The sequence below is a fragment of the Phalacrocorax carbo genome, chromosome 18, assembly GCF_963921805.1.
Source record: "Phalacrocorax carbo chromosome 18, bPhaCar2.1, whole genome shotgun sequence".
In the NCBI taxonomy this organism is placed as follows: domain Eukaryota; kingdom Metazoa; phylum Chordata; class Aves; order Suliformes; family Phalacrocoracidae; genus Phalacrocorax; species Phalacrocorax carbo.
The window spans coordinates 4,071,955-4,099,530 of NC_087530.1; the positions used below are offsets into that span (position 1 = coordinate 4,071,955).

The 27,576-nt window shown below is 48.4% G+C and overlaps 1 protein-coding gene across 2 annotated transcripts in view; it reads right to left on the minus strand.

Moving 5' to 3' along the window:
- The window catches only part of COL5A1 (collagen type V alpha 1 chain), a 159,959-nt gene that overhangs the window by 35,251 nt on the left and 97,132 nt on the right, over positions 1 to 27,576 (minus strand). For both annotated transcript variants that reach the window (XM_064468953.1, XM_064468952.1), the window contains exons 16-32: positions 27,372 to 27,425; positions 26,436 to 26,489; positions 23,977 to 24,030; positions 22,996 to 23,049; positions 20,943 to 20,987; positions 18,054 to 18,107; positions 16,794 to 16,838; positions 16,108 to 16,161; positions 15,439 to 15,483; positions 14,177 to 14,230; positions 11,920 to 11,964; positions 10,269 to 10,322; positions 8,214 to 8,258; positions 7,246 to 7,299; positions 5,459 to 5,566; positions 4,785 to 4,838; positions 3,493 to 3,546 (exon numbers count right to left, since the gene is read on the minus strand). In XM_064468953.1, coding sequence (XP_064325023.1) covers positions 3,493 to 3,546; positions 4,785 to 4,838; positions 5,459 to 5,566; positions 7,246 to 7,299; positions 8,214 to 8,258; positions 10,269 to 10,322; positions 11,920 to 11,964; positions 14,177 to 14,230; positions 15,439 to 15,483; positions 16,108 to 16,161; positions 16,794 to 16,838; positions 18,054 to 18,107; positions 20,943 to 20,987; positions 22,996 to 23,049; positions 23,977 to 24,030; positions 26,436 to 26,489; positions 27,372 to 27,425 — 927 coding nt within the window. The remainder of the gene's footprint in view (positions 1 to 3,492; positions 3,547 to 4,784; positions 4,839 to 5,458; positions 5,567 to 7,245; positions 7,300 to 8,213; positions 8,259 to 10,268; positions 10,323 to 11,919; positions 11,965 to 14,176; positions 14,231 to 15,438; positions 15,484 to 16,107; positions 16,162 to 16,793; positions 16,839 to 18,053; positions 18,108 to 20,942; positions 20,988 to 22,995; positions 23,050 to 23,976; positions 24,031 to 26,435; positions 26,490 to 27,371; positions 27,426 to 27,576) is intronic.

Consider the following 27,576-nt stretch of genomic DNA (forward strand, 5'->3'; position numbering starts at 1 on the left):
GTGTAAGGAACACAGAATGCTTAAAATATCACTTGTCATTTTCTGCCCCAAATCCATCATCTCACAATCTCGCCTTCTTGTATTGGGCGCTCATTAACCGGGCGAACGTAAGACAGGAGCTGGAAAACTTTACAATCAACTTTCTTCAAGCTACTAAAATTAGTCCTGCTGAATCCTCCTTGTTCTGCGGCTCCATTTAATAAACCCTGCTGGCATACCTTTTTTTTTAATTAATTACAAAAATAATTTTAAAGCACTCCAGCTGGTTTTCCTTTAGCTACGGGAGGCTAAATTCCGAGCAGGTGGAGAGGAGTGCATGCCACTTCCCTGCAGGTAGCCCCACACACCCCTCCTCTCCTTCAATTCTATTTTTAAGCAAAATTTTCCCCTGCTTATTGCTATCATTAATCATGCATACAGCACTGTGTACTGTTGCGAAGAATTTATATAGCACTGTAAATGTACACAGACCTATATTTTTCAAGCAGGCATACCGAGGGAAAGGCATCTAAATTCAGATTATTTTCTAGGCACCCAAATAAATGGTCTGGAATTTGGTACCTCCACACACCCCCCAGGCTCTGTCAGACGAGGTGAGGAGGGAGATCTATTACCCTCTGCTAATGGCAGAAGCCTATTAGCTCTAAAAATAAGAACCGCTTACTCACATCTAACTATTGATTTTACGATCAGGTTTTGAAAACGTCCAAGCAATGCCCCCCGACTCGCCTCCCAGCGGGCAGCTGGGTGAGAGCGGGCACCGCCACGAGCAGCTGCTCGCCAAAACTACCATGATATTTAACAGGTCACATTTATCCAAAACCACCAAACATCCTTTCCCCCCCCACTACCCCGTTTTTAACTTTGCCAGCCCTTTCAGCCAAAAGCTGTGGCTTCAGGTTTGGGGAGCTTTAGTGCTACAAGCTCTGCCAGCACCAAGGTTCAGCTGCCCACGCTGGCAGGGTCTGCTGGTCCTGCTTTTGTGTCTTTGGTTGTCGCCTTTTTTCATTATTTAAAGACTTGGGTTGCTGAAATAATGAGCTGAAAAGCTTATTTCCATTCCCAGATGATGATGATAGTAAGAGAAACATGTGATTCATATTATTTTGGACACATGAACAACTGCGTTGAATAGCATGATAGTAAATACCTTGTAAAAAGACAAGACAAATGATTTTTGGTTGTTTCAGCTGCAGATTGGGTTACCCCACAATGCACTGGAGAAGCAAATCTTAGAAACTCTCTTTCTCGACTATATGTGGACATACTCATAAAACAGCAGATTTAGTGGTCTCAGGAGAAACAGAGGGGGATTTATCAAGTCCAGCTCAATGAGGCTTAAACTGATGGTCTCCATTTGGTTTGTACGGTGTGATCCCAGCTCAGTCTATCGTTCTGTATGTAATTGCTTTTCACTTATTTCAAATCAGATACTTGGGAGTAGAAAAAAAAGGAGGATACCAAAACACTCACTGAAAACCAGTATTTTTCCTACTCCTAAAAATTTTTCAAGCCAGGCTCCTCATAGTAAAGCAGAGATTTGTCCATGAAAATCTCCTCTCTCTCCCCCTCTCTCTCACATGCAAACACACCAATAAAACAAGTGCGCATTGCTGGACTGGGTGTGGAACGGCATAAATGCTCCAATCACACATTGGAGAGGAAAAAAGTTAAAATTACCATAAAATAAAACGACACATTTCTATTCGACGGAGGTGTGCCAGACCGTGCTCCCCCTTAGCGGTCAGGGAAGCCCTGACCCTACTCTCCATGCACATCATCATCATTTCTCCCCAGATTCCTGCCTTATTCCCCTACACGAGAGGTTTTGGGGCTGCCGGCCCGGCAGTGCCGGCCCCACGGCAGCGTGCCCTGGAGCCTGTCCTGGCCCAGACACAGCTCAGCTCCTCAGCCAGGACAACACAGGCTGCCCCATCCCCTCCCAGGCTGGCCTTGAAATGCAAAACCCCCTTTTCAATTCATAACTGAAGAAATATGTGGCATCCCGGGGGGTGTAACTAAGCGTCCTCGCTACCTCCTCCTAACAGCACAAAGCTCATTTAGAATAAGTGAGGAAACTGCTGATTTTTTGTCTTTTTTTATCATTGCCTTGGTCCTAAAGTTGGGCCCCTTCCCAGCACACCTGCTTCCTCCTCACACCCTTTCAGGCTGGGCATTGCCAAAAACTCGACCAGCTCAACCCTTGGGTTTTTTTCCCCAGCTCCTGGTACCTGTTCCACTCCCTGAAAGGTTCCCCATCCCAGTGGTCTGGCTCTGCATCCCACCAGGATAAAATCAGCGGATGGAGCCAGAGGGATGCCGATGCTGGGGGATGCAAAGCGGCACGTCTCCACCCCTCTGCGGTGCCGATGCCCTGGTTTACACCACCCAAAAATCCAGCCCAAGGGTTTTATTGCTGTATATTCAATAAGGCAGGTGGTAATTATAGGGCTACAGTGAATTCAAGGCTGTTGTGGCAGCTGCCTTATTCACAGCCTCCCTCCTCCCCCCCGGAGTGAAGGAAAGGGAGAAGATGCCACATTTATAGTTCAGAATGAAATTAAAATTATTCAGTGGAAAGAGAAAAAGGGGGTGTGGATATAAACCAAATTTCAGTGGCATGATATTAATGCAGTGCAAAGTGATTTATATTTTCTGGGCTCCTATCAAACATGTCTGTTAGAAGTCATTTGTATTTAAATGAGAGTAAAAAGGAAACTAATTCCACTCTCTCTCCTCGCTCTCTCCTTTTTTTCCCTGTGACCAGAGCTGGTGCAGAAAATGACTTTATATTTGTACTCTGAATCCCCTAATTCAAGCATGTCTTCCACAAAATAAAACCACCAGTGTATTTAGACAATCCCTACTTGGGAGCAAAGTCTGTGGAGGTGGGGTGAGAGGTAGAGACAAGTCTGGAGGATGGAGTCCCCACATTTTAAGGGTGTTTATGAATTTAGAATAGTTCCGCTTATTAGAAGGAGGAACTTGTGAGAGTGTTTCCAGCGATGCGTTTTGAATCTCAAGTTAGGCTAAAGATGGTTCTTGCTGCTTCTGAACAGATTCACCCATCTCTAATAATTACTGTTAATTAAAAAGCTCTTCATGCCCCGAGCAAAGTCTGACAGCGCGGGAAGGATTCAGGTTCAGAGAAATCTCTTAAAATATCTTGAGGGAAAAATTTCCAGTGTTTAATTGGAAAGCTGCTGTCTGCAGAGCTGGCTGTGCTATTACTGGCATCCTCCTCTCCCAGCAGCCGGCGCCGGGAGCCTCCTGCCCGCTCCAGGCTCTCGCTGGTCCCGTGTTCCCTGTGCCGGGGACCTCATCTGGGATGCGAGTGGGTGGGATGGTCCTTTTTGGGCAACCCCTTCATGCAAAAGCAACCAGAGCACCAGCAGCTGCCTGCAGTGGAGCATTCCCCACGTCCTGCCCAAGGACCCTTCTTTGGAGAAAAGAAAGAAAATCAGCAAAGCAGCTAGACAAAGCAGCTCTTACCCGTGTGCCCTTCTCTCCATTGGCTCCTGGAAATCCTGGGAAGCCGATTGAGCCCTTGGGGAAACGAGCAAAGAGAGAGAGAGTGGTTCAAGACACCAAAAGAGGCAGCTCCGTCCATCCACGCCAGGAGCCCGCTGGCCTGGAATAACCCCCAGCGAGCGCCCGCTGACGTCTACAGCTCCCAGTGCTTTTTTTTTAACCTCCCTTCAAGAAAAACAAACCTGAAGACAAACCCAAAGTGACCTCAGAAACTAAACTTCATCCAAAAATAACAAAAAAAAGAAGCCCATGCCTCATTAGGAGTCACTGCAAGGGCCCAAGCCCATGGTTGCAGCGGGCGCCTGGGGAACAGGCAGGCTTTTGGTTTTTGAGGTCCTAAGTCACTATGTTGCACATGAAAATTTAACTCCTGGCTTGTTCCTTTCTGATGTAAGTGCCTAGAGAATAGCTGCTGCTGCTTTTAAAATATGAATTTGTCGAATAAATGCAAAAACAACCCTACCCCAGATATAAAATGCAAATTAAAAAAATAAACCATCAACACCACAACCAGGAAACAATCTCTTGCAGATAATGATGTCCCCACTGTTAAACAAGCTTCTTCCCAAGCAATGAATATGAATAATAAAATATGATTCTTTAAAAAAATTTTTAAGTAAAATATAAGTTCCCAAAGCCTCCAAGGGCATGTAAAACCAGGCTGCAGCCTTAGTCTCTGTAGTGGAATTTGCAGTTTTAATTTAAAAAGAACGTTTGAAAATGGCCCAAATGAAGGCAGGCTTGTAGATAAGATACAAAGGATGTTTGCAAATCTGCAAACAGCAGCTTGGTTTTAATGGATCAGGGTCTCCCTGAAGTTAACTATTCTCGTTAATTAATTACTTAACACTAGCACAGATCTTTGAAAATATAAAACATAACAAAAGGAGAAGGATTATTATACTTCTTACTATCATGAAAGCTTACACGGAGCCTGTTCACATCCATCCCCAAAGCAGCCCTGCACACCCTCGCATGCTGCAGCCCCTGTCCCGCCGTATCCCTTCCCACCACTTTGCAGGAGACCGAAACGATGCAGAACCAGTCACTGATTTCCACCAGCTGAGGGCTGGGACCAGTTTCTACCCATCTCTAAATTTGTCCTGCGTGGGTAGGAAGGAGGGACCGTACAGCGGGAAACGCTGCCGTTCCACCTCGTCCCGTTGGTGGGGGGCTGAGCCCTCTGCACGGCACCACCGTCAGAGCTCGGCTGCCGCCCCGCACCCCTCGAGGACTGAACCTGGCCGAGTTACCTTCGGGCCCTGCCTGCCCGGGTAGCCGGGCAGTCCTGGCACGCCGAGTTTTCCCTGAAACACAAATAAAAGTGTGTTAGCACAGGCAAGAGAGACCTTGCGAGCAACTTCAGATTTGCACCAGCAGAAAGGGGAGATGCCAAGTGCAGAGAAGCCAAGAGCAAAGCAGACATGGCATGGGTGGAATAAAGCTGCCGGGGCACTGCGATCATCCTCTGCCCTCCCTGGGGGGAGCCCAGTGGGTTTGATGCAGAGTGCGCGCTGTAAATGTGTCAGAGACAGTAGAGAACGGTTATTTTTTGCTATCCTTTATTTTTTTCAACTGGATGCACCAAGAAATTTGACTGGAGTCCATGATACTCTCAATTTCTCCGTGTTTTTTTAACTCTGGTCTTTTTTTCAAGGCATTGTACCCAAACAGATAACTCCAAAGAGACCAATGTCCCAAAGTGCTCAAGTCACGCCACTGCGATAAAACCACCTCCCCTGGGTCTCCTCTGGTCTTTGTATTGAACTGCTCAGGCCAGCCTTCACACAAAGCTCCTGCAGCTCCTCTTCATCCCTCTGCCCTAAAACTGCCCCTGGGCACTGCCCCGGCCATCCACCCAAGACACCCAAAGAAAAGTGGGTTTTACTGTAAAGCATCCCAGGGCAATTCCATCCCTGAGACTCACCTTCTCTCCAGCAGGACCAAGGGGACCGGGATCTCCATTGGGGCCAGAGCGACCTTTGGGACCTTCAGGACCATCCTCACCTCGGGGGCCAGGAGGCCCTATTTCCCCCTGTTAATCACAAGACAAGCGTTGATGGGGCAGGCAGGTCCCAGACCCCGTGTTTGCTGGCAGCAATACCCTCACGGCTGCAACCAGATACTCCAGGGAGCTGCTAATACAACTCTTGGAGAAAGCCGGTCTTCACCAAGAAGCTCAGACGAGACTGTCATTGAGTAAATTGCAGAGCATTATTAGAGCACCAAGCTTTCATTCACACGGCCCGGCCATTATCTCCCACAACAGCCGTCTTTTCCCGTAGCCCAATTATCCCATCTACACGCCGTGCCTCTCCACCGAAACAGCCTTCATTAGCTCTGATTGCAGCGCACCCTTTTACCCACCTCCCGGTTCCCAAATCGCAGTCTGATGTGCAAGCAAGCCCCGGGAAGTGTTTAATTGAGGGTTGAACCGGGCAACTGGAGAAGAAAGACTGGGTTGGAGCTTTTGTGCTGAAAATCATTAGGAAATCTGAGAGCCGAGAGGACTGAGCTATTAACGTGAATTGTTGTGACATTGCAGGCTTTGGCACGCAAAACAACAGTTGTCATTTTGTCACACGGGGTAACAGGAGCTGCTTCCACGCTGCGAACGCAGGCAGCCGCCCTCTCGCTCACCAGAAGCCGGGCGGATGCAGATTTGTCCGCGGGGCTCTCGAGTACCCCTTTGCCCTTTCATTGCTCGTCGTAAAACACAAGGAGCTCGCTGGTGGGAACTGGAGTCACGGGCTGCGTTTGAAGGACCTTATGTCTGTCTGCATTTGGCGAGGACAGGAGTCACCTCCCTGAGATGCCACCTTCGGTCCTTCTTCCTTGGCAAGAAGTGGGGGCTGGGGAAGTTTCCGATCGCTTTAACTGTTCAATCACACCGTTAAACGCCAGGAGAAATGCAGGATTGGATTTCTACTTTTACGAACCTCCACATAAGGCGTTCATTTTTCCTTTAAACACAGGGATGAATGACTGCAAAGCTCTCTTGATCCCTGGGAGGGCTTCAGAGCTCAGAGGGACACCAAGCCCCAGGCAATGCATCACTGGGAGGGGGGCCACGGACAGCCCCCCAGCCCCAAGGGCTGGGTGCAGGGGACGGACAGACGCGCTGCAAAGCCACGGGCTGCAGCCGCTGCCCGCATCCGAGCATCATTTGGGGTTTCGGGCGGTCTCTGTGGTCCACTGATTTTAAAAGCTTTAGTGGCCAGGCAGCGTGCCCTGCTGCTAAAGATCCGGGTCTGGTATAACACTCCGCCCTGGCAGCTTCCACAGCACTGCTTTGGTTTCTATTCAAGTGTGTTCCCAGTAACTTTATGCTTCACGTTGCTAGTACGGAAGGACATTAGACTCAGCAAATAAAGATGCCTACCAGACCCTAGGTTTAATATTACGGGGGGGAAGAGATACCGGTAATAAATATGTGATACAGCTGGATCACGCAGTATTCATCACCGTCAAAGCAGCAAGAGAGGGCCCTCTATTATTACTCAGTTTTATTTTACCTTCAAGGTGGGACTAGCAAATTTAGGGATTTACAACTGCTGTGCTTGAGGTGAACATGAAATTCCTACATTCCTGCCTTGAGATTGGATGTGCTGGAGGGACTCTGACAAGAGTCTTTCTCCCCGAGCTGCGTTTGCACGATAACACACGGGCTTGAAAGCAAAGCACTACGAAATCACACCAGTCATAGACCCCTACCCGGTCTCCTTTGATGCCCATATCACCTTTGAAGCCAGGGAAGCCATCTTCACCCTAAATAATGAAGAGGAGAAAAACCAGACAAGGTGTATAGATGGAAAAAAAGAAAAAAAAAAGAAAAGGCTTCTCTAGCCCCTCTGTATGGCCCCTACCCAGGGAGGACAAGATTAGGCCCCTGATCACCCATCACACTGGCTTCTGTAAGTCTTTGGTGTGCACAAACAGGCATGGAAACCTGGCCAGGCACCACGGTCCCCAAGGGATCACGGCGAGTATTCCCTACATCCCGTCCTGGCTACAAGTCAAGATCACAAATCTGGCTTGATGTGAATAACAACACCTTGCCAGTACTGGGAACCAATTATTTCTGAAGTACAACTGGTTTTATTTTCATGGACGATGTTTTACACCACGCTTTGAGGCAACCTCTAGGGCAGCGGCAGTATTTCTTTCAGCCAAGAAGGTTTAATTGCAGAGCTCAAATCAATGATGTATTTCATCCTACAGCAAATCTCTCATAGGCAATGAAGACTCAGTTCCCAGAAAGACTTTTAAAGTTTGGAAGGTCCCTGCCAGGATTCACTAGCTAAAACTACCAGCTTTGCTGCCGAATTGCTGGGGCAGGAACGAAGCGACACGGATCTGTTTATGGGACCGGGCAAGATTTTTTTTTACACCTCCACTGGGAAAAACCAGTTGCGTCTTTGAAACACACAGAGAGAGACTGTGTTGACTTTCTTATTAACTGGGGTTTGAGAAGCTGCCCTGATGAACATCACGACAGGTACCGAGCCCGCAGCCGCTCTGAAAACAGAAGTTACCAGTCCTTTGGGTGCTCAGCCCCCCTGCTCCTCTAAGAGAAAGCCTCTGTGCAGGAGAAAGTGTCACGGGGAGCATTCTGTGGGGCCGGTCTGCAAAAATGCTCAGAGGCTGTAGAAAACCAATCTGAATGCGCAGCGTTAACTCACCTTTTCACCTTTGGTACCTTTCAATCCGCGAACACCATCCGCTCCCTTGCAGGAGATAAAACAAGATGTTACAAGGGTTTAGGTAAGCTTAAGAGTGAAGAATCATTAATCATGGTGATTTTTGCTTCCTCCGATGTTGACAATGGTATCTCTGCAAACTGTGATGTTCCTGAACGTATTGCTAATCAAATATCAGCCGCTGATATCTTGGCTCTTGGGTCGCCAGTGAGTACCTTACAGCCACAAACCCCTGCCGACTTGGATTTGGCAGGTGGGGTGGGTGGTCACTGCCCACCCCCCGCCCACGAGTTATGTTTCCACGGATACAACTCAGTCTGAAAAGTTTTTCTGTGTATATTTTCCAAAAATACCGTTTTCCCAAGCGCCTTGCCAGCACGCTGAGTCCACTCGAGTATTCACAGAAAAACCAGTGCTCAAGCTGTGCATGGACACTTGGGAAGAGAATCCATTTTAAAATCTCTGAGCACATCGCCAGAGGTTTCTGTGAGGCTCTGCAGTGGGTAGCAGCACCGTGTCTAACACCCGCAAAGGTTAAGCCTGGCTCTATTTTACCATGGTGCTCACCTCAGGATTTCTTTTTTAAAAGTATATTTAGGCACTAAAAGGAGGGGGAAAATAAGTAACACAACCGGTGCGGGCATTAGTGACATGGTGCAGAAGCCCTCCCAAGCTTCACCAAGGCGCGGTGTTCAGCCCAGAGGTGCTGAGCGTGGCCAGGATCTGTCCCCTGCTATGCCACCGGCCCAAACCCGTTGGAAACCCACGCCTCGCATGTATCCCGCCTCTTGGGATAAAGCATCACCCTCAGGTATCTACATCAGCTGTACTGTGCAATGCAACTCTCATAATAAAAGACAGAAGCTGCTTTTTTTGTTTTTTGGAGAATACTATTTTGCTTGGGGTATTCTAAATTTTTTCTTCCATTTAGCACGTCGAGAAAAAGTATAATTAAAGGTACATCAAAATTTGTGCAGCAGGACAGGGTTCTGGTAAGCGAGGCAAGATCTGAAAGTTATTTATAGCTGCAAACCCAGCGAGACACATTTTTTTTCCAAACTGGAGGCTCATGCAGTTAACAGAACACTGCTTGTAGGAAGCAAAACCTTGTCTGTATGCGCTATGGGTTTGGTGCATGACACACTTTCTCTAGATCATTCGAATGTGGAACAGTTCCACTTTAGTGGTAAACACAACAGCGAACCATTCCCTAACGGACCACTACGTCTCAATCTGCAACCTTGCAAGAAACGAGATGAAAGCTCGCTTTGGCTAAATACATCCCGCTTAAATTTTGAAGGCAGAACAGCAAATGGGTTTCTGCTACTGAAAAAATATACAAGGGGGTTTAAGAGGGTTTAACGTCACCTACAGTCAGTCCCCAAGCCGTGTTTGTATCTGCTAGCACAGATCCCTGCAGATTCATTGGACCTTTGGGATGCAGGATGCATCTGCACCTGAACTAATACATCTTGATGGACGTAATAGCCACAGCTGAATGGGGAAAAAAATACCCGGCGCCTTCTTATCAGCATGCAAGCGCTGCAGGCAGCGGGCGCGAGGAAAGAGCTGGAATTCAGTCTAGTGAAAAAGCACATTGCTGAGACGCACAAGCTTCATCTAACAAGGTTTTGGGTCAGGAGCATGAAAAGCTTGCTTTGTTTTAGTAATAGGGTATTTTGTTTTATTAACAAGCCCTGTTAAAGTTTTCACATTCTGGCTGAGATTTACTTTGGTTGTAAACTGGAAACGATTGGAATGGGACTGAGCCATGCTCGTGAAGAATTAAAAGAGAAATCTCTCCAAAGCACTGAACGATCCTAGGAGGGGTTACTGGAGAGCAGGGGACTTGTAACCCTCGTGGCTTGAGAGAAGACCAAGACGCTCTCAAGCGGTTAATACGGTGGGTCACTGAGGTGGCTCTAAGTACCCTGGTTAAGGCACCTGTGCCCACCGGCAGTGTCCACCTCCTGCGCAAGCTGGAGGGCTCGAGTAGAACAAGCAACACCACGGACACTGTTTCTGCATCTTCCTTACCTTGACTCCGCGTGGTCCTGGATAACCGATGGGGCCCTGAGGGCCTGGTGGACCCTGGGGTGAAAAAAATAGCAAACAAGAAAAATACATCAAAAATCAGCACGAAGGTGCAGCAATAAGGAGAGTGTGTGGAAAACAAATATCCCAGCCATCTGGCTGCCTCAGACTGGGTGGAAATGGCAGCGGCCTTCTGAAAATAGTTCAAAATAGCACGGGGAGCTACAGGAGCATCACCTCGAGCAGGCGCACTGGGCTGAGCCAACGGCAAAGATCCCTACGATAGGAAAGGAGGATGAGAAGAGGCAGGACAGCAACAGCTTATTAGAAAGGGCATTTATACATAAGGTTGATGATTTGTGATTTGGATTAAAGAAAAGAACAAGTTCTCTGAGAGAGGAAGATGATGTTCTGCTGCCTCCCCCCTTCCAAACCATCCTGGTTTTGCAGTAACGCAGCTTGTGATGATGATGGCCTCAGAGAGGAGTTATCGCTTGAGGGAAAAGCCTCAGGGTGACATCCTTCAGCCTCAGCTGTGTTGAAGAGGAGAGGGTCACAAAGGTCCTTTCTGGCACTGAAAGCTGCAAATCCCACACCCCCGCACCCCCCAGGGACACCAGGAGCTGTGCTAGACACGGCGCCTGATGGGCACCCTGCAAAAACCTTCCTTCCCATCCTCGCTGCCACGCTGTCTTATTCCTGCAAATAAATCACATTCTTTATTGAACCCAGTTGGCTTTTATTCTGCTCAATTCCCTAACTAAACAAATACCCTTCCACTTCTCCCAGCCTGAGATGGACAATTTTTTTTCCAGCCTGACAGCCAGATGGAGCCGACAGGTCCACCAGCATCCCAGACCTTGCACAAGCGTCGGCTGGAGGAGACCTGCAGCATGAGAGCCGCTCCAGGATCACCTCCCTGATGTTTGCTCAACGTCTCCCAGCACGGGGAGTGCTGGCACAACCGCTTATTGGCTTCTCATATTCTGCAGAGGCCAACGTTTGAATTTTCGGCTTCGTGTGGTGCCAGCCAAAGGGCTGCGGCCGGTGGTTGTGCTCCGTGCGGCACCCGAGCAAGGCTCGAGCGGACGCCCATCAAACCGGACTGCCTCTAATCAAAGACTTTTGACAAATCTAATGTTTTTCAACTGAATGGGACACAGCAGGAATGCAGATGGTAAATCTCCTGGACAGACAGACGACTGTATAATTCAAGGACTCTAGCCTCCAGCCATATTCTCAAATATATTGTTAAAGAGGGACTTTGAGGTGGAGGGGAAGAAAAAGAAAGACCAGGAATATAAAGAGAGTTATTTTCTGCATTTCCTGTGCCATGAAGGATATTTGTTTGTGTCTGATTAAGAGAAGGCTCCCCTTCACAGTTTCAGTTTTCATGTCCACCAGGTCATGAAGTGCTGCTTGCCAGGAAAGCTGGAAGGAATTGAGAAAAGACCAGCCCAAGAACCAGAAGAGACTCCCAAGCAGATGAAAACTGAGCTCAGCTTTCAAATTTCAACAGGGGTCACTTCTCGCCACCTCCGCTGACCCACACCCCCCGGCTGCCCAGCCACCCCCGGAGCCCCATGGAGATCTGTCTCCATCCAGCTACCGCGACCCTCCCCTTCGCAGTGATGAGGGTCTTGTTGACACCTACCTGACTCCCCTTCTCTCCAGGAGGACCTTCCTTGCCAGGATGACCCTATTAATAAAAGGGACAAAAAGAAGAGGGAAATGGGATTAGTGCAGGTCTAATGCTTCAGAAGCCAACAAGCTCGCTCAGACGGCTATGATTTGTTTGTAAGAGAACAGCTGCTCTCCAGGAAGCTCCTACTGATACAAGTAAGCCCCCGTGATGCAACTTGCAAGAGTAAGCTTTCCCCAAAGTGAAGAGAGCAGCATTTGGGTCCTTGGCAGTATCCTTCCCGCTTATTTATACTTTTACCCTTCACCACCTTTCAGCAGAGAAGCACAAACCATTTTGCAATATTCTTCACGTACTAGAACACCTCCATGAGTTCAGCAGCAAGCAGCATACAAATTTTGCAGATAGGAAATCAGATAAAATTAACTCCGTGTGTTGGCAAACTTGTGCAGGTCACAAGATGCCCAGACTGGTCAGAGCCCCTCGTTAATTTCCTAATTCCTAGAGTCGGTTACAAGATCTCACAACAAATGCTCAGCTAACCTGCATCCCCGCTAGACGGTGGCTGGCTGGATGCTGGCCAGCATTCCTCTCGGGATTCGATGCTGAATAACTCAACATCCAAGAGTTTCCAACACATCCACAGCCTTTAGAAGCCTTTTGCTGGGGTTGCAGTCAGTAGAAAACGAAAGTGTGAATTGCCTCAGATGTAAGCTTTGGAGGATTAGTGAGAAGCAGGGGAAATTCATGAAAGTAGTTTTTAGTGTTGATTTTCCTACTGCCAGAACCAAAATGGAGCCAGGTTGGGAGATGACTCTTTGGTTAGCAATGTCTGTACAAAAGCAATAAGCCCCCTCAAGGGCACTCTCAGGGACCATTTGTTTTATAAAGATGATGAAAGCACATCCAGCTGCCCTAAAGCCACTAAGACCTTCTGTACTCAATGGTTTTGTTACTTATGAACTCTCCTCTAAATACACAAATTACTTTTTACCAATATAACAAGGAAAATCGTAAGAGTATTTTCCATAATGAGTCGTCAGAATGGGAATGTCAGACTTGCCTTCAGCTCCTGGTATCAATCTGCACCCCAGGGGAGGCAAAATGGAAGTGCAGGAAGATTTTAAAAGCCTTTGTCCACTCTGCACTAAAACATCACCATTTTCAAAATGCCCATCTCCATTACTGCTACTAAGATCAAAAATTGATGAGCAACTTGGTTGGCTTTCGCAGTGAGATGCCTCAGACCCTCAGGGATTTTCAGATACCTTCCAAGACAACCTCAATACAGAGAACACGGGAGGGGTTTTGTCCTTGGAAAGAGAGACCCATAGGCTTACCAACTGACAAACTGCCTGCAAACTACAGGGCTACCTGTGGCAAAGGACCTGTGTCCATGCACACCCACGCTGCTCAGCTTGCAGGTCTTACAGAGCCTTCCTCTGCATAAAAACAGACCTGGCGTCGCCTTCTCCAGCTGAACTTCCCTGGAGGCTGCTGTAGGAATTTCACATCGAAAGCTACAGCCTTAGAGATGTTCTGGGCTTTGCTTTAGCTGCTCTGTTGACTCAGCTAACAATTATACGAATGCTCGAAATGCCCTCGGTAGGAACGATAATCCCAGGGTGGGAAATGTAATTTTTTTTTGCCATGCTCCGCATTTGCATTAGGGGAATGTAACTATTTTACATTTGTCACTCTCGAAACCAGGTGCCTCTAAGATGTGTAAAACTGATGTAAAATGTGTAAAATCAGGTTTAAAGGCCAGAAATTTTTTTAAGGCCAATGCCCAGAGCAAGGAGCAAATGATGTTTAAAGTAGGATTAGGAGGAAGCTGCAAGAATACAACATCGACATGCAATTTCAACCTGTTCTTATCACCGTTCTGCAGCAGTGCCCAGCGGCCCCGAGCGAGGCGAGGACCACCCCGCGGGAGTGCCGCGGTACGCATAGCCACGCACACGCACGGGGGAGCGGCCCTACCTCCGCGAGCAGCCCACCTACACAGAGAGACGAGAAACAGGAGGGGAAGGAGAGGCCTGAAGAGACGGCGAGAAGTACCTAGCGCTACGCGGCTGAGCAAAGCTTGGAGCAGGGACAAGGCTTCTTGAACTCAAACCCTTCAACCCAGCCGAAACGTGGTCAGGGTGAGCCTGACCTTGCAGGCTCACGTGCCTCATAAGCCCATGGTGCACCCCAAAGCGGATGGGTGCAGGATCAGGCCCCGCAGCCCTGGCACCAAGCAGAGACCCAGGAGAGGACAACTTACCGGAGGACCATCTGCACCAGGCATGCCAGGAAGACCGGGTTTGCCCAGGGGCCCCTAAAAACAAACAGAAATCCAACAGCTGCAACGGTCAGAGTCTCCAAAGCATCAGAGGATGGGGCTTTTCAGACACCTTCCTTGCTCTTCCTAGGTGTGAAAGGCTGTAGAGGGGTGACTCTGCTGGAAAAGCTGCCGTGACTTGCAGGAGTCTGCTTATTTCTGTGGGCAGAGTTGTTCCAGCACCCTGGGATGCTGCAGCATTAGTGCCAGCACCTTACACAGACACGATACAGCAATGACAGCTCAGCAGGTGATGCCAGGGCACGAGGCATCAAGCAGCTGTGTTGCCAAAAGGTGCTCCAGGTATGTGTAAGTACAAGTTTGAGGATATCAAACTACGGGGCTCATTGGTCTGAGAAATGCCCATGTCTTCGGTGACAAATGGCAAGGTGATTACCTGGCAAAGGAAGAAGGGAGCTGCCCCAGCTGACTGTGCTTGCTGCTTTAACACCGTTCAACGATTACCTCTGTAATTAAGCAGCCCCCCGATTTCTCACGCCTCTGAGGGGTGCCACTGCTGTTGCAAGTGCGCGACAGCACTGAAATCCCAGAGCCCCTCGCCCGGCAGAACTGCTAACGTGCTCCTTCACCCCAGCATTATCGATAATTTGAGTCCGCCCCGCGCTGCCACCTCTAGCAGGGGATTCTCCTCGAGCGCACGCAGCGTCCCTACTCAACGGGAGCTGAGCAAAGGCCCAGCGTCACTGCTCTGTAGGCAAAACTGTTCCCCTTGTTTAAATCCTGGTGGCCCCAGGGCTGCCTGGGGGGGAGCGAGGCCAGCACCTGCCCACGTCAACAGCAGTGGAAAACCAGAGAGAGACGGCACAGGCAGGGAGCCGGGAGGAGGCAGCAGGAGGGGAATCTTGGCCGAGCAAGCCAAATCCATGGGCTCTTCCCATTACCATCCTGCTCAGACTTCCAGGCATTTAGCCCACAGAAAGAGACAATTTTGAGTCCTTTCCTAATGTTTTATCATAGGCTGCCTTCAAAATGTTTCTCTTAAGATGGGAAATGAATGCAAATATTATGAATTAGAGGTAAACAGTGCTTCCTTGTCTCTCTTCTGTCTGGAATAAGACGCATTAGACTTTCATAGACACGGCTGCAAACAGATGTTGTATATGGGGCAAAGGAGCAGCTGAAGTAGCAAATACATATTAATAGCAACAGTTGTCTTAAGTCAGAGCTACAGTATTTAAACGTACTTTCTCTCCTGGGGGACCAATCGCGCCTTGTGGACCTGGAAGACCCTGTGAAAAGAAAAAATATCTAGGGTCATTAAGGAACAAGTTATTCGTTCCAAATGCATTTTGGCAGTGCCTCAGCTGAGCATCATTATGGTGCCTGCAACGCCTGGGATTTCCCCAGCTCCATTCATTCTCAAAACGTCTTAACGAGAGACGATAAAATTTCATTTTTGCACGGCATGCCTCCCCTGGAGAGCTGCACCGCTCCGCCGTGCGCAGCCAGACTCACCCCCAGGATGGAAACAGAGATGCTCTGAGGAGCAAGGCTTGCTGAGAGCCGTGGAGAAGGCTGACAGCAAGGCCTGGACATCTGTGTTACCCGTCTGGCTCCAGAGCAACCGGGCCGTGGGATGCTAAAAATCAGACATGAGCTACAAGATGCGGCTCGGCCAAAGAGGCTGCTTGGACCTGGGTTTGGCTTTGCATCGTGGCAGCAAAAGCCAGGTGAGAAGCAGGGGGATATGAAGCTGGGAGCATTTTCAGGAAGGTTTTGAGCCGGCGATGTATCGCCAAGCCAATTCCCAGCAAATCCCGTTATTGCTGCTCCCATCGCTGGTGGGGGAGCAAAGGTTGCTCAAAATTAGCATTTCTCTTTTTTTACCTGTGGAAAAGGAGTTTTCCTCTTACCTGAGCACCTGGGTTACCCTGCTGTCCTGGGGGACCTGGCTCGCCTTGAGGACCCTGCGAGGAGACAAGGGCAGAGCTGAAAGCAGGAAAGATGAGAGCGGAGCTGGTGCTTCTCAGGCACCACGGCCTCTGCCCCTGCGCAGCCCCGCGCCCTCTCGCAGCATCTCGACACCGCCTCTAACCCGCTGCCGGTAACCGAGAGCTCCTGGGAAAGGGAAACAGCTTCTCTCCGCAGTGGGACAGGGAGGGGCGAAGTTATTTCAGGGCACGCTCACTCCCCTACGGGGACATGCAGCCCAAATGAGCTGAGCAGGGCTTTAACACAACCTGGCTTTGCCTTGGCTGTTCTGAGGGGAGTCCATTTCATCTGAATAGTACAAAGTACGAAGCACATAAAGATTTTCTTTCCCCTCAGTTAAATTACTATATTTTGATTTTCATTAGCACAGCACACATCTTGATGAAAATGTTTGATCTTTCATGGCGAAATAATGGGTAATTCCATCAGAAATTATAATAAATTAACATCCATTTGTTGTAGGAAGATACTCTCTGTGGTTTTCACAGGCTCCGATAGGAATCTAGACCAGGCTAAAAAGCAATTAGCAAATCTAATTTAGAGTACATTTTACCTTTCTCTATATATAATATCTGGACTCTCTGTGAAATTTGCAGTAAAAACTTACCACATTCCCCTTGGGACCTGTTTGTCCATCCATACCAGCCACACCCTGAGAAAGGATTTAAAAAACAGCACTAAGAAAATATCTCATTATTTTGCGCCACAAAAGCAGAAAAATTACCATAAAAATAACAAAACATCAGGAGGCCCTTTGGACCACATGGAAAGGGAATAATTTTCTAAAGGTGTTTGGTAAAGCAGCCAATTCCACGAATCCAGTTTATACTTTAAAAAGTCATTTTAGTGTTTTCCCCACGGGTCCAACCTGCCCGCGAGGCAGAATCAGCACCAGGTTGAGGAAATCCTGGCTAAGTACCGCAGCTGATCGCCTCTGATAGCGAGCAGGTGCGGAGCAGCAAATGAAAAGGAACATCGGGACAAAAGACCTCGCTCAGGTCATAAATGCATCGATGGACAAGGCAGCGGGTGAAGGCAATGGGGCTGCATTGCCTCGTGCCACAACAAAAGGCAACTGGGGTCAAAAAACTCCCTGAGCATCTTCATTAAGGTGGTAACACGGTACGTGGTCAACAGGAGATGTCCTGGTGGGGTTTCCCCGGCACTGTTTTGCTCTGGCGGGGCAACTTACCTGGGTGTAATGGCATGCTCGTGCAATACCAGACAGCTTTGGAGCAAATCCTGAACCCTCATTAAATTTCAGCAGGACTAGGAGCTCAGAGTGAAGATGTCTTCGTGTCCCGGAGCGGGGGCTAAGGGTTTCACAACGCTCACCATTAAATGCTGACCCCTTTAGCCCCGGCAGTAGCCTGGGTTTCCATTTTTAAGTTCTGGGACTTCAGTGAGCTGGAGTGATTTACGGAGAGAGCCCCTGCATCAGCACTTCCCGCAGCACACGACAGATAAGGTGACTGTCTCCCGAATAAAAAACGGCACGTTCTTTCCTCAGCTTTCGCCCGAAATATGAACAAACTGCTTTAAAGTCTCACCAGCCCTCAGGCAAAAGTTAATAGCAAAGCCACTCTGTTAATAAATCTCATTCTTCCCTTTCAGCCTGAGCGAGGCATTAATATTTACTCAGGTGGGCCAAATCTTGAGCTGCCGTAAATGGACGTGATGCCACTGAAAATGGGGGAGAATATTGACTTTGAGCCATAACTTTTTTTTGAATACCACTTCTTTTCATTGCACAGATGTATAAAATTATGCAGCTGTATTATCTGCTTGAATGACTAATGGGGACAGGGTACTTTGCCCAGAAAGCTCAGCTGGCTGCCTGGGGAGGGCAGCAGCCCCAGGAACTCACCGGTGGCCCCGGGGGTCCCGGCGGCCCCTTCGGTCCCAGCAGTCCTCGGGGTCCCTGTTGGGGGAAACAAAGGGGGTTAGCGTTCCCCGTCCCTCCCCGTTCCGCCACGAGCGTGGATCGGGGTGAGCTTGTGCACGGCTGAGCACCGCTCTGCCCGGGGAAGCGTCGGGGCTGGCGCGGCAATGACCTTCCTGCTTTTGCAGTAACAGCAGCTTTCTTGGTTTAAAAACCGATAAGAGAAGTCCTGTGTGTACACATCCCTGAATTATAAAGATAAATAATACAGGCGCAGACATTTATTCTTTGGATTGGAAGAAGGCCCACTTAAACCAGCTTTTTTTATTAATTTAATCATATTCCTGGATTACCCTGTAATGCACACCATGATGCAGAACACTTTGCAGCCAAGTCATTCTAGCTGGGGAGTATTGTGAAGAATGACCTGATACCACTAATGGATCATTAGGGTTAGCATTTCAAAATCTCTCCACATCTAATTTTTATCATTGACAATCTATACAACTCAGCAAGGCTGGAGAAGGTCTTCAGCCTGCAGCAGAAATGTACATTTTCAAAGACATTTCGTTCTTAAACCTTTACCGGTCAGGACTCCTGCTATCATGGTGTTTTCTTTCCATTTCTAGCTTTCTCACCAGATTTAAAATTGCATCATCTTCAGGGAAATTGGCAGGATTGGAGCATCACATTGAATAAGCAGAGACATGGCAGGAGAATTGTATTCATTCAACAGGAAGCTTTGCAAATCACACCCCGGCACCTCCTCTACCTTGAGCCTCGAGGTGGGTTCGCAGTGGAAGGAAAGGGATGGGGTTTTGTGTGCACTCAGCTGCAGATCTGAAAGCCCATCTTTTAAACACAGGCCCTTTCTTAAATTAGGGGCCGTAGGGGGATCTGGGGATTTACGAGGGTGGTGCTTGTTCACTGCCATGGAGGAAAATAGTTCTTGACTGGCAGGCAGTTTTATCTGTCTACCCAAATACTATACGTCCCTTTTTATGATGCAGAGAGGACAGAGGAATTAAAATGAAATGTTACAGGATAAATTAGGAGACATTAAAAAAAGTGACATTAAGGAGACATTAAAAAATCTTGGAGGCTGCGGGGATTTTGATCCTGCAAAAAAAAAAAAGCAGTTTACAGCACAAACTGGATGGATGGACCCAGTGGTCTGTCCCAGCCGCCGAGACCTTCACGGGCTAAAGCTTTGCACGCTGAGCCCCAGCAGAGCAGAAACTCTGCTTGTATTAACCGGCAATGGGAATTGGAAAGAAATGGAGCAGGATGAAGAGAAAGACATTTTGAAGTCCCACCACTAGTTTCAGTTACCACTGAATTTGGTAGGACTCTCTTATGGCTCGGGACAGAGAAAGGCAAACACGCAGATTTAGGGTGTATATGTTCACAACAAAAGGTTTCCCGTAATGCAATTTAAACCTTTACTCTGGCCATCACAGATATTTTTACTCATGTTGCTGAAATAAAAATAAATTTCCCTGCATGCACTATCATCATTTAAGTTCCCCTTTTGTTACTGCATTACCTGAGCACATAAATGCTTTTAAGACGTTAATAACCTATAAGTTATTGCTTAGACATGTGCTAAAGAGATAGCCGAGTTGATTAATCTTTCCCAGAAGTTAATCAGGCATCTCGTCTATAATTTAGTTCCAGTGAGTCCGTAAATGCCAACCCTTCCCTTTCTCACATGAAGTGTGTCCAACAGTTCTCATCAATCACTCTCAGGCCACCACGCTGGGCCTCAGAACAACAAAATAAGGCATTTTGAAAGCAAAGCCGATGGTAAATGATAGATAATGTTCTTTTCATAACAAAAGAAATGCATTTTAGATGAAATAAGCAGCCAACAACTGCACTACACACAAAAAACTACAGACAGCCAGAAGCAGAGTTTGTCATTACCAATAAAGTCAAAAATACTTGGCAGTGGGGGGGAAAAATGCTTTCGGAGTCTCAGATTGACAAGCCAACTGTTTCTTTTCAGTGGGATGCTCCCCGAAAGCATTTCTTTGGGTTGGTCAAGAGGTTTTTGTCCAACACCAGTAGCATCTCTTCAACTTTACTGATAGTAGGAACTCCCTCCTTCACTAGCCCTGGTTCAGCTGCTCCAGCGTTAACAGCACGTGGAGGCCCAAACATTGACAAACCCCGCAGATTTATGAAGTTTTGTGCACTGTGAAAAAAACTATTGACCCTGCTAAAGGCAGGGCTAAAAGTCCCCTTGAGCTCAACCCTGGCAGGATTTCATCCTGAGGTTTAAAAGGGCTCGCTCACGCTGCACGGGACTAAGCGTGTGGGCAAGGGAGCTGCGCGGCTAATTGCTGCCACTGCCTGCGCACAGCAGGCAAAACCTCTTCCCATGGGAGTCCGCTATGGATGCTCGTGAACACTGTGCTTCACATATGATTACCATGAATGATTTCTACCCCAGCCTACTTACCCAGATCCTAAATAACACCTCAGGAAGAAGCATAGGTGCAGGAAAGGTATGAGACCACTCTAAGCTAAGCTTTACACTTACAATTACCTTTTTTTTTTTTTTTTCAGAGACTATCCAGTGTGCAAATGAAATCAATGAAAATTTTGCTCATTAAAAAACCAAAAAAACACTTCTCTTCTTGGCATCCATCTTAGTGGAAAAAGGCAAAACAGGGCTGTTACAGCACAGATACCCTCTAAACTGTTCACATGGATCTTCAAGGAAGAGAAGCTCAGTCCCTGCAGGACCTCAGGGGTCTTCCTTAGCCCCAGAAGAGCTGCTCCACAGGACCCCTAGAAACACCAATATCATACCGAGCCCTTGACCAAAGCAGTGCTGCTGTGCGTGAAGCCAAAGGGGGAGATACTCACGGGTTCCCCAGGTAGACCTCTGGGTCCAACTTCTCCATCGTCGCCCTGCTCGGCAGCGAAGGCACAGAGAGGAGCAGCAAAAGAGACAGAACAAACCAGTTATATTTCAGTCACATCACAGGTGTTTCATTCTTGTTAAATAATAATCACACAGAAAACCAGCTTCCCTGGAGTAATAAAAGGGTAGCCATGCATAAGGAAGATCTCATAAGCCTGGAGACTAATACTGTGCGTGCAGAATTTACTGAGCTTTAACCCAGCCGGCAGCTCAGCCCCACGCAGCCGCTCGCTCGGTCCCCGCCGGTGGGACGGGGGAGAGAGTTGGAAGGGTAAAAGCAAGAAAACTCGTGGGTTGAGATAAGAACAGTTTAAAAATTGAAATAAAATAATAATAATAAAAAATAATAATAGTTATGATGGTGATGAAAAGGAAAATAACAAAGAGAAAGAAACCCCCAGAAAGACAAGTGATGCAAATGAAAACAACTGCTCACCACCAACCAACTGATGCCCAGCCAGACCCCAGGCAGCAGCCCCCGGCCAACCTTCCCCCTAGTTTCATTGCTGAGCATGACGCCGTGTGGTGTGGGACATCCCTGGGGTCAGCTGGGGTCACTGTCCCGGCCGTGTTCCCCCCAGCCCCTTGTGCCCCCCAGCCCCTCGCTGCTGGGGTGGGTGAGGGGCAGGAGAGGCCTTGGCTCTGCGCAAGCCCTGCTCGGCAGGAGCGAAACCACCCCTGGGTTATCAGCGCTGTTCCCAGCACAGATCCAAACCACAGCCCCACACTGGATACTGCGGAGAAGAATAACTCTATCCCAGCCCAAACCAGCACATTAGAAATGCTGTAAGGATGCTTCATAATTCATGTTGATGTTTATAAATATGTATTTTGCTAATAGACAAGGTATGGTAGAAACAATTCAGGGCATGTGAGTCAATAACTGCAAGATTTAGTACCAAACTGAACGGAAGCCAGACTGGGAGCATCGCCCTGGGAACGTCATTTAGCCAAATTAAGCCCAAGGGCTCCTCAGACAAACCAGAGGCAGCAAAGGGGTAACTGCTCACCCCTCCACTCCCGCCTCCTGCTGATGCCCCACTGCTCCGCTCCCCCCGGAGTATTAGGTGGTGCCTCCCCTGAATTGCTTTTAAATCACTCAAAACCTGAGGCTCCCTCTTAGGAAGTCAATCCCAGCACAGCCAGCCCTTGTAAACCCTCCTCTTCTGCTGATAAAGTTCATGCTCCTCTTCCCAGTTATGCCCTCTGAGCTTCTCTCCTGCACACCTTGAATGGTTTCTTTTCTCTTCAGGATTAAAGTTCTCCAGACACTTGTTCTTCCCGTGCAAGACACAGGTTTGGTCTTTTCAACTTCAAAGCACTTTACGGCCGCAAATAATTAATCCTCACAACCTTGTGGTGAGGAAGGTGTTATTATCTGTGCTTTACAGAGGAAACAGAGAGCCAAAGGTGGAAAGAAAACATCGTGGAAGGGGATTAGAGCCCAGGAAATCCATACTCGCTCCTCTGATTAAACCACATGCTCCTCACAGCCAGGGATTCAGCATTTTCAATCTCCTCTTAAACCAGCCCTTCTAGACCTGTAATCACTTAGTTTGAGCTTTGCTAAAGGCATTCAACTATTGACTAAACAGTGTGGAAGGAGAAGTGAACAATTTAATCTTTGATTCCCCAATCTGCCTGGAATTTCTGTTCCCAAGTGTTGCCGCAATTTGCTGGACCTTAGAAAATCAGAAGTGATAGTCCGCACGCCCAGAGGATGAATGCTTTTCTGGTGTTAGTTTTTTCTTTTAACAACAACTGAGCTTTCTGACCAGACCTTTAAAAACAAATTCTTCTTTTCGCTTTTATTCCCATCCCCTTGCGCTGCTTCCCCTCTCGCCACGGCCACCCGCAGCATCCCCAGGACACAAGGACGGGGCGCTGCTGCTGCCGGCTGCTCTTGCCACGCCTCTGGCTGATATTGCATCTGCTGCTTGTTTACAAGGGTTAGTTATGAATTCAAAGGAATGCCAAATCCAGAGATAGACTTACCCTCTCCCCATCCTCTCCGGGTGCCCCGGGTGGTCCGTGGGGGCCTGGCTCACCCTATAAAGAAACAACAGAGAAGCTTTAGAGAAGACAGAGTCACTCTGGCAATAGAAAACATTGGGTAATGATGAGAAACCAAGCGACAGGTCTGACTTTTCTGTCTGCACCATGTGCTGAAGGTACTCATACCCTCGCGGTTCCCATGTCCCTGTGCCCTCTGAAACAGCAGCCCTTCTCTGCCTGCTCAGGGCAACGCGTGGGCTCCAGCACTGACAGACTAAAGTCCTCCAGGGGCTAGAGCTCATGGGATTTACTGGTGACACTTTGGCAGGGGTTCTGAGAGCCAAGCAAGCACTGTAGCTCCTTCAGAAGAGGGACTCAGGCTCTGCACACAGTTATTGCTTTACCCAAGGCATGCTATTCCATTTCTGACTGATTAAGCATCTCTCTAAGGCTCCATCTTCCCTTTCTTGTGTAGCTTGTAATCACGATGCAATCTCTGCTGTTCAAACACTCCCTTGCTTTATAGAGCGATGGCTGTACTCTCTAGGGAGGGGAGGCACGAACAGCCTGCCAAACTAACCGGCTGCTTCTGTTTTTTCCCCATTGTTTAATTATAAAGCAAAGACAAGAATCCCATTACAATTTTTGGTAATTTCCATCCACAACTGCACCGTCTAAAAGCAGGTTTTTCTTCTTGCTTTATTTTTTCAGTCTGCATTTTATTAAGGCAATTCCGCCCCCCCCCCCCCCCGCCCCCTTTCCAATTTCAAGCAGTCCCAGAAGGACCTTGCAGCTTCCCGGGATGTGAATGCTGTGCCTGGGAGGGATGCTGTGACATCTCGCATGCTCTTACGGGATGCTCTCATCCTCTCCGAATTGCACCATTGTGGCTCGTCCCCAGCAACAGCCGCCCTCCACCCAGCACCTCCCCGCCACCTCCTTTAGAGACGGTGGCCAAGAGACAAGCGGAAGATAACTTACTCTATTTCCCTTCTCACCAGGCAAACCAGCCAAGCCATCAAACCCTCGGTCACCCTAAAAGAAAAATCAGTTTAGTACCCGTTTTTTCTACCTGCTGTTGAGTATCTTTCCAATTTGTTTCCTTTCCGTGTCCAGGAGGGATCGATTTTCTCCCTCAGACATTCAGCCTTCACCTCCCATCAGACAACAACAATTTCAAAGTTATAGATTAAAAAAAGGAAAAAGCTCAAAGTCATTGTATCTCCTCCCTCTTCCCCCAGCACCTGCAGTTTTAAATGTTTTCCCACGTGCATTTCAGAGCTTCTCTGGGGGACTTCTCCACGATCTAAAGTATCTCCCTTCTGAACAGGGTCTTCCAGTCCATCTATTTATTTATTTATTTTTAATTCCATGGAATTACAAGCAACAATCCACTGGTGAGCAAACTGGACACTGGTATTCCCACGCCTGCCAACAGGTCCCCAGCCACCACCGTGAGCTTTACCACAATCCATCCCATACAGGCTTTCAACCCTTCTGGATACTCCAATGAAAGAAATATATATACAAATAAATTCTGGAAACTGTCTTAATGAAGTCAAGGTCAGAAGACAGATCTGCTTTGACCTAAAAAGGGGTGTCATCAGCTGGTAAATCTGGTGACTTCACATGGATGCTTAAGGGTATTGCGAAAGGGGCATCTCTAAGCTACCCTGCCAAGAGCAGCCCGCTCTGCCCGACCCCAGCCTGAGCAGGCGCTGTGAGATGCACAGGGGATCTATAGTCCCGAACTACTGATACTGGGAAGGCAAACCAAGGCAAGGATGGCTCCCTGCATACCTCTTTTCTTACACATCTCCAGGAGCTCCTGCCACTGCTTCCTGCTCTAAATGCAGCTCTGGGCCAAACAGAGCTCTGGGCATCCTTCTGGGGAGCATGACGCCACGCCCAAAATAATGAGCTCTGCTAAAAGGCTGGGTGTGTTAATCTGCACTTGGCACCGTGTTGAGAAAGCCACACAACCTCACGCTGGCAGAGCTCAGGCAGCGCTTGCCAGCACCTGCCTGCAAATGACCGTGCGAACGTCCCCTAAGTGCGCTCCTCATGTCCCCTGCCCAGGTCCCTGGATGCTCCCGAAGGAAATGGGCAACGTTGAAAAATACACATGGAGGAAGAAAAAGCAAAACTCCATTAGTCCTAGAGGAGGCCAGCGGTAGAAGCCTGCCTTCACGGGGCTTCACCCACGCCCACGCAGCTGCTCGGGGTCCGTATGTGGAGAGATCATGGTGCACCATGGCAAGCTGCAATAGGGTTTCTCTCCAAACTTGTGCCCTGTTCCAGTCTGCTGCGTTCTGCGGGGAAACAGGGACAGGAATGCACGGAGACAGCCTTTTCCCAAAAGCCTCAACTCTTTGGAAAAGAGAAAAGACAAAGGGGTATTTGCAAATCCTGGGTGACACCATCTCCTAACGCCCAGGGCAGAAGGCAGCAAGCACCACCCAGTAGGTAGAAAAGACCCTTTTCTCTGTAAAGAGGTGAAGCCACTTATATTTTCATGTGCTAATGGTATGGGCAAATAGCATCAGCTCCACCCTTCCACAAATCCTTTACCTGTTAGCAAGAAAAAGAAAGTCGATTACACCTGAGCAGATTGGAGGACAGATCGGTCTGGCCAAGGCTGGCCAAGGCGCACCCAAGGTAACAGACAGCTCTTTCCTTTCGGCACGTCCTAGAGCATCGCTCTGTCTCTGCTCGCAGCAAATTTCCTTCTCCTTCCCAGCACTGCTCGCTGCTCTGGTTTCCCTTCTTCGCTGGCATCCACCCCTTTGAGGGCAGTCGACGCTCATTAAAGCACTTTACTGGATAAATGATTTGCAGTCTCCTGTCTCTCTATCAGCCCCACCCCGATCTGTTCCAGCTTTAAGTACCTACGTAATAAAGTACTTACACCTTCTAATACATGATTCCCTGAGCAAACTTTCTCTACATTCAATTTCAGCGGAACAGCTTCTTTCTTGCTTGATAATACCAGCAGATCACAGCTGAATGAAGGGATTTTGTCTCAAATAAAAATAGAGGGCATTAAAATTCCTCACCACGCCTTTTACATTTCCTCGCCCAGTTAATAGGTAATTTTTTTGGTAGTTATATTTTAAGACGTTTCCAACCACTCATTCATGTTTGTTTTTCATAATTGGGATTCCAAAGTATTTGTTCTACAACTGCAGCCAAGGGAGCATATTTCATTCTTAAGAGGATACAGCAATTTAAAGAAGGAAAAGAAAGATTGCTGTTTTGCCCTGTAGGTATGTGTTTCAATTCCCTCTCCCAAAAGTGGAGCCCATGACTTCACAGGAGTCGCTGGACCATTTCAACAACCTCCTCCAAGCAAGGCGGGCTCCTTCTGCCAAGGGTGCCTCAGTTCACGCTCACTAAAAAGCAGATGCAGATTCCAAAAGCACACAAATACGTGGTACTACCTTTGGTCCCGTCTGGCCCGGCATTCCCCGGGCACCGTCGCTGCCAGCTCGTCCCTGCAACAGAGAGAAGCAAAGTCAAACACAAAGGGTAAGGCAGGACCGCAGGGACATCTGCTCTTTGGTCTGCGGCCGAGTGAAGTTTTAAGTCGGAGCTCGCCTGCTGGGGAGCAGCTTCCCCTGGAGAGGGGGAAAAAGGCTGGTCTGTTTTTGAAGCAGCATCCCGGGCTCAGCCGGGCGCTAATGAGGGGTGTGAGACAAATGGCAGCAAAGCTGCTTCGCTACGTGGGATGCTGGGACACGGTCATTGATTTTAATTTGAAATAATTATCTTCCGGCACATTTTAAGATATGCTAACGACAATGTCCACAAATTGAAATGAGATAATTTTTTTTTTTTTTTAAGAAAGCCAGAAGCGGGTCACACAACACCACCTTGTTTCTTCTTCTGGCAAGCCAAATCACAACAAGCCAGAGGATGGAGCAAAATAAAAATCAGCATCGGGGATGTCGACAGAGCAAGTGAGCATGAAATACCAGCCCCAGAACCCCTCCAGGGACTGGAGTCTGTATCTGGAGTATGTGGAGATACTGGCGTATCCTCCTCACGCGCTACTGAGACTTGGGGACTGTCCAAACCAGCCCAGGGCATTTATGCAGCTACACCCTCAAGGCCACAGAGCGAAAGAAAAAAATAAAAAGAATTAAGACAAAAAAGTGGGAAGTGTGGACTTGCAGTTTTTCTTATGCTGCCCAGCTTTTGACTCTCAGCCTCATTTGTGTCTGCCCAGATGGACGGAGAGGTCCTGGACAAGCCACCGGCTGGCTGCCAGCCTGCTCTTGTGCAACGCTCTCGGTGCTCAGAAATTGGCAGCAGAAACAACTTCTAGCAGAAACTGTAGTTAATGCAGCCATCAATGCAGCTCCCAGGACACTCACCCTGCGGCCTGGTTTTCCTGCTGGACCGGGAGGACCCTGGATGCCTCGTGGACCCTGCAAGGCAGCAAGGAGAGAGGAAGAAAAGCCATCACCCAAAGGCATGACAGACAGACCCAGCGCTTGCTGGCATCACAGGTCAGGTGCTGCTGGGGCTGGCAGGGTCACCAAGGCCATGAAATGGGATGTGAACCCCTCAGGCAGAGCC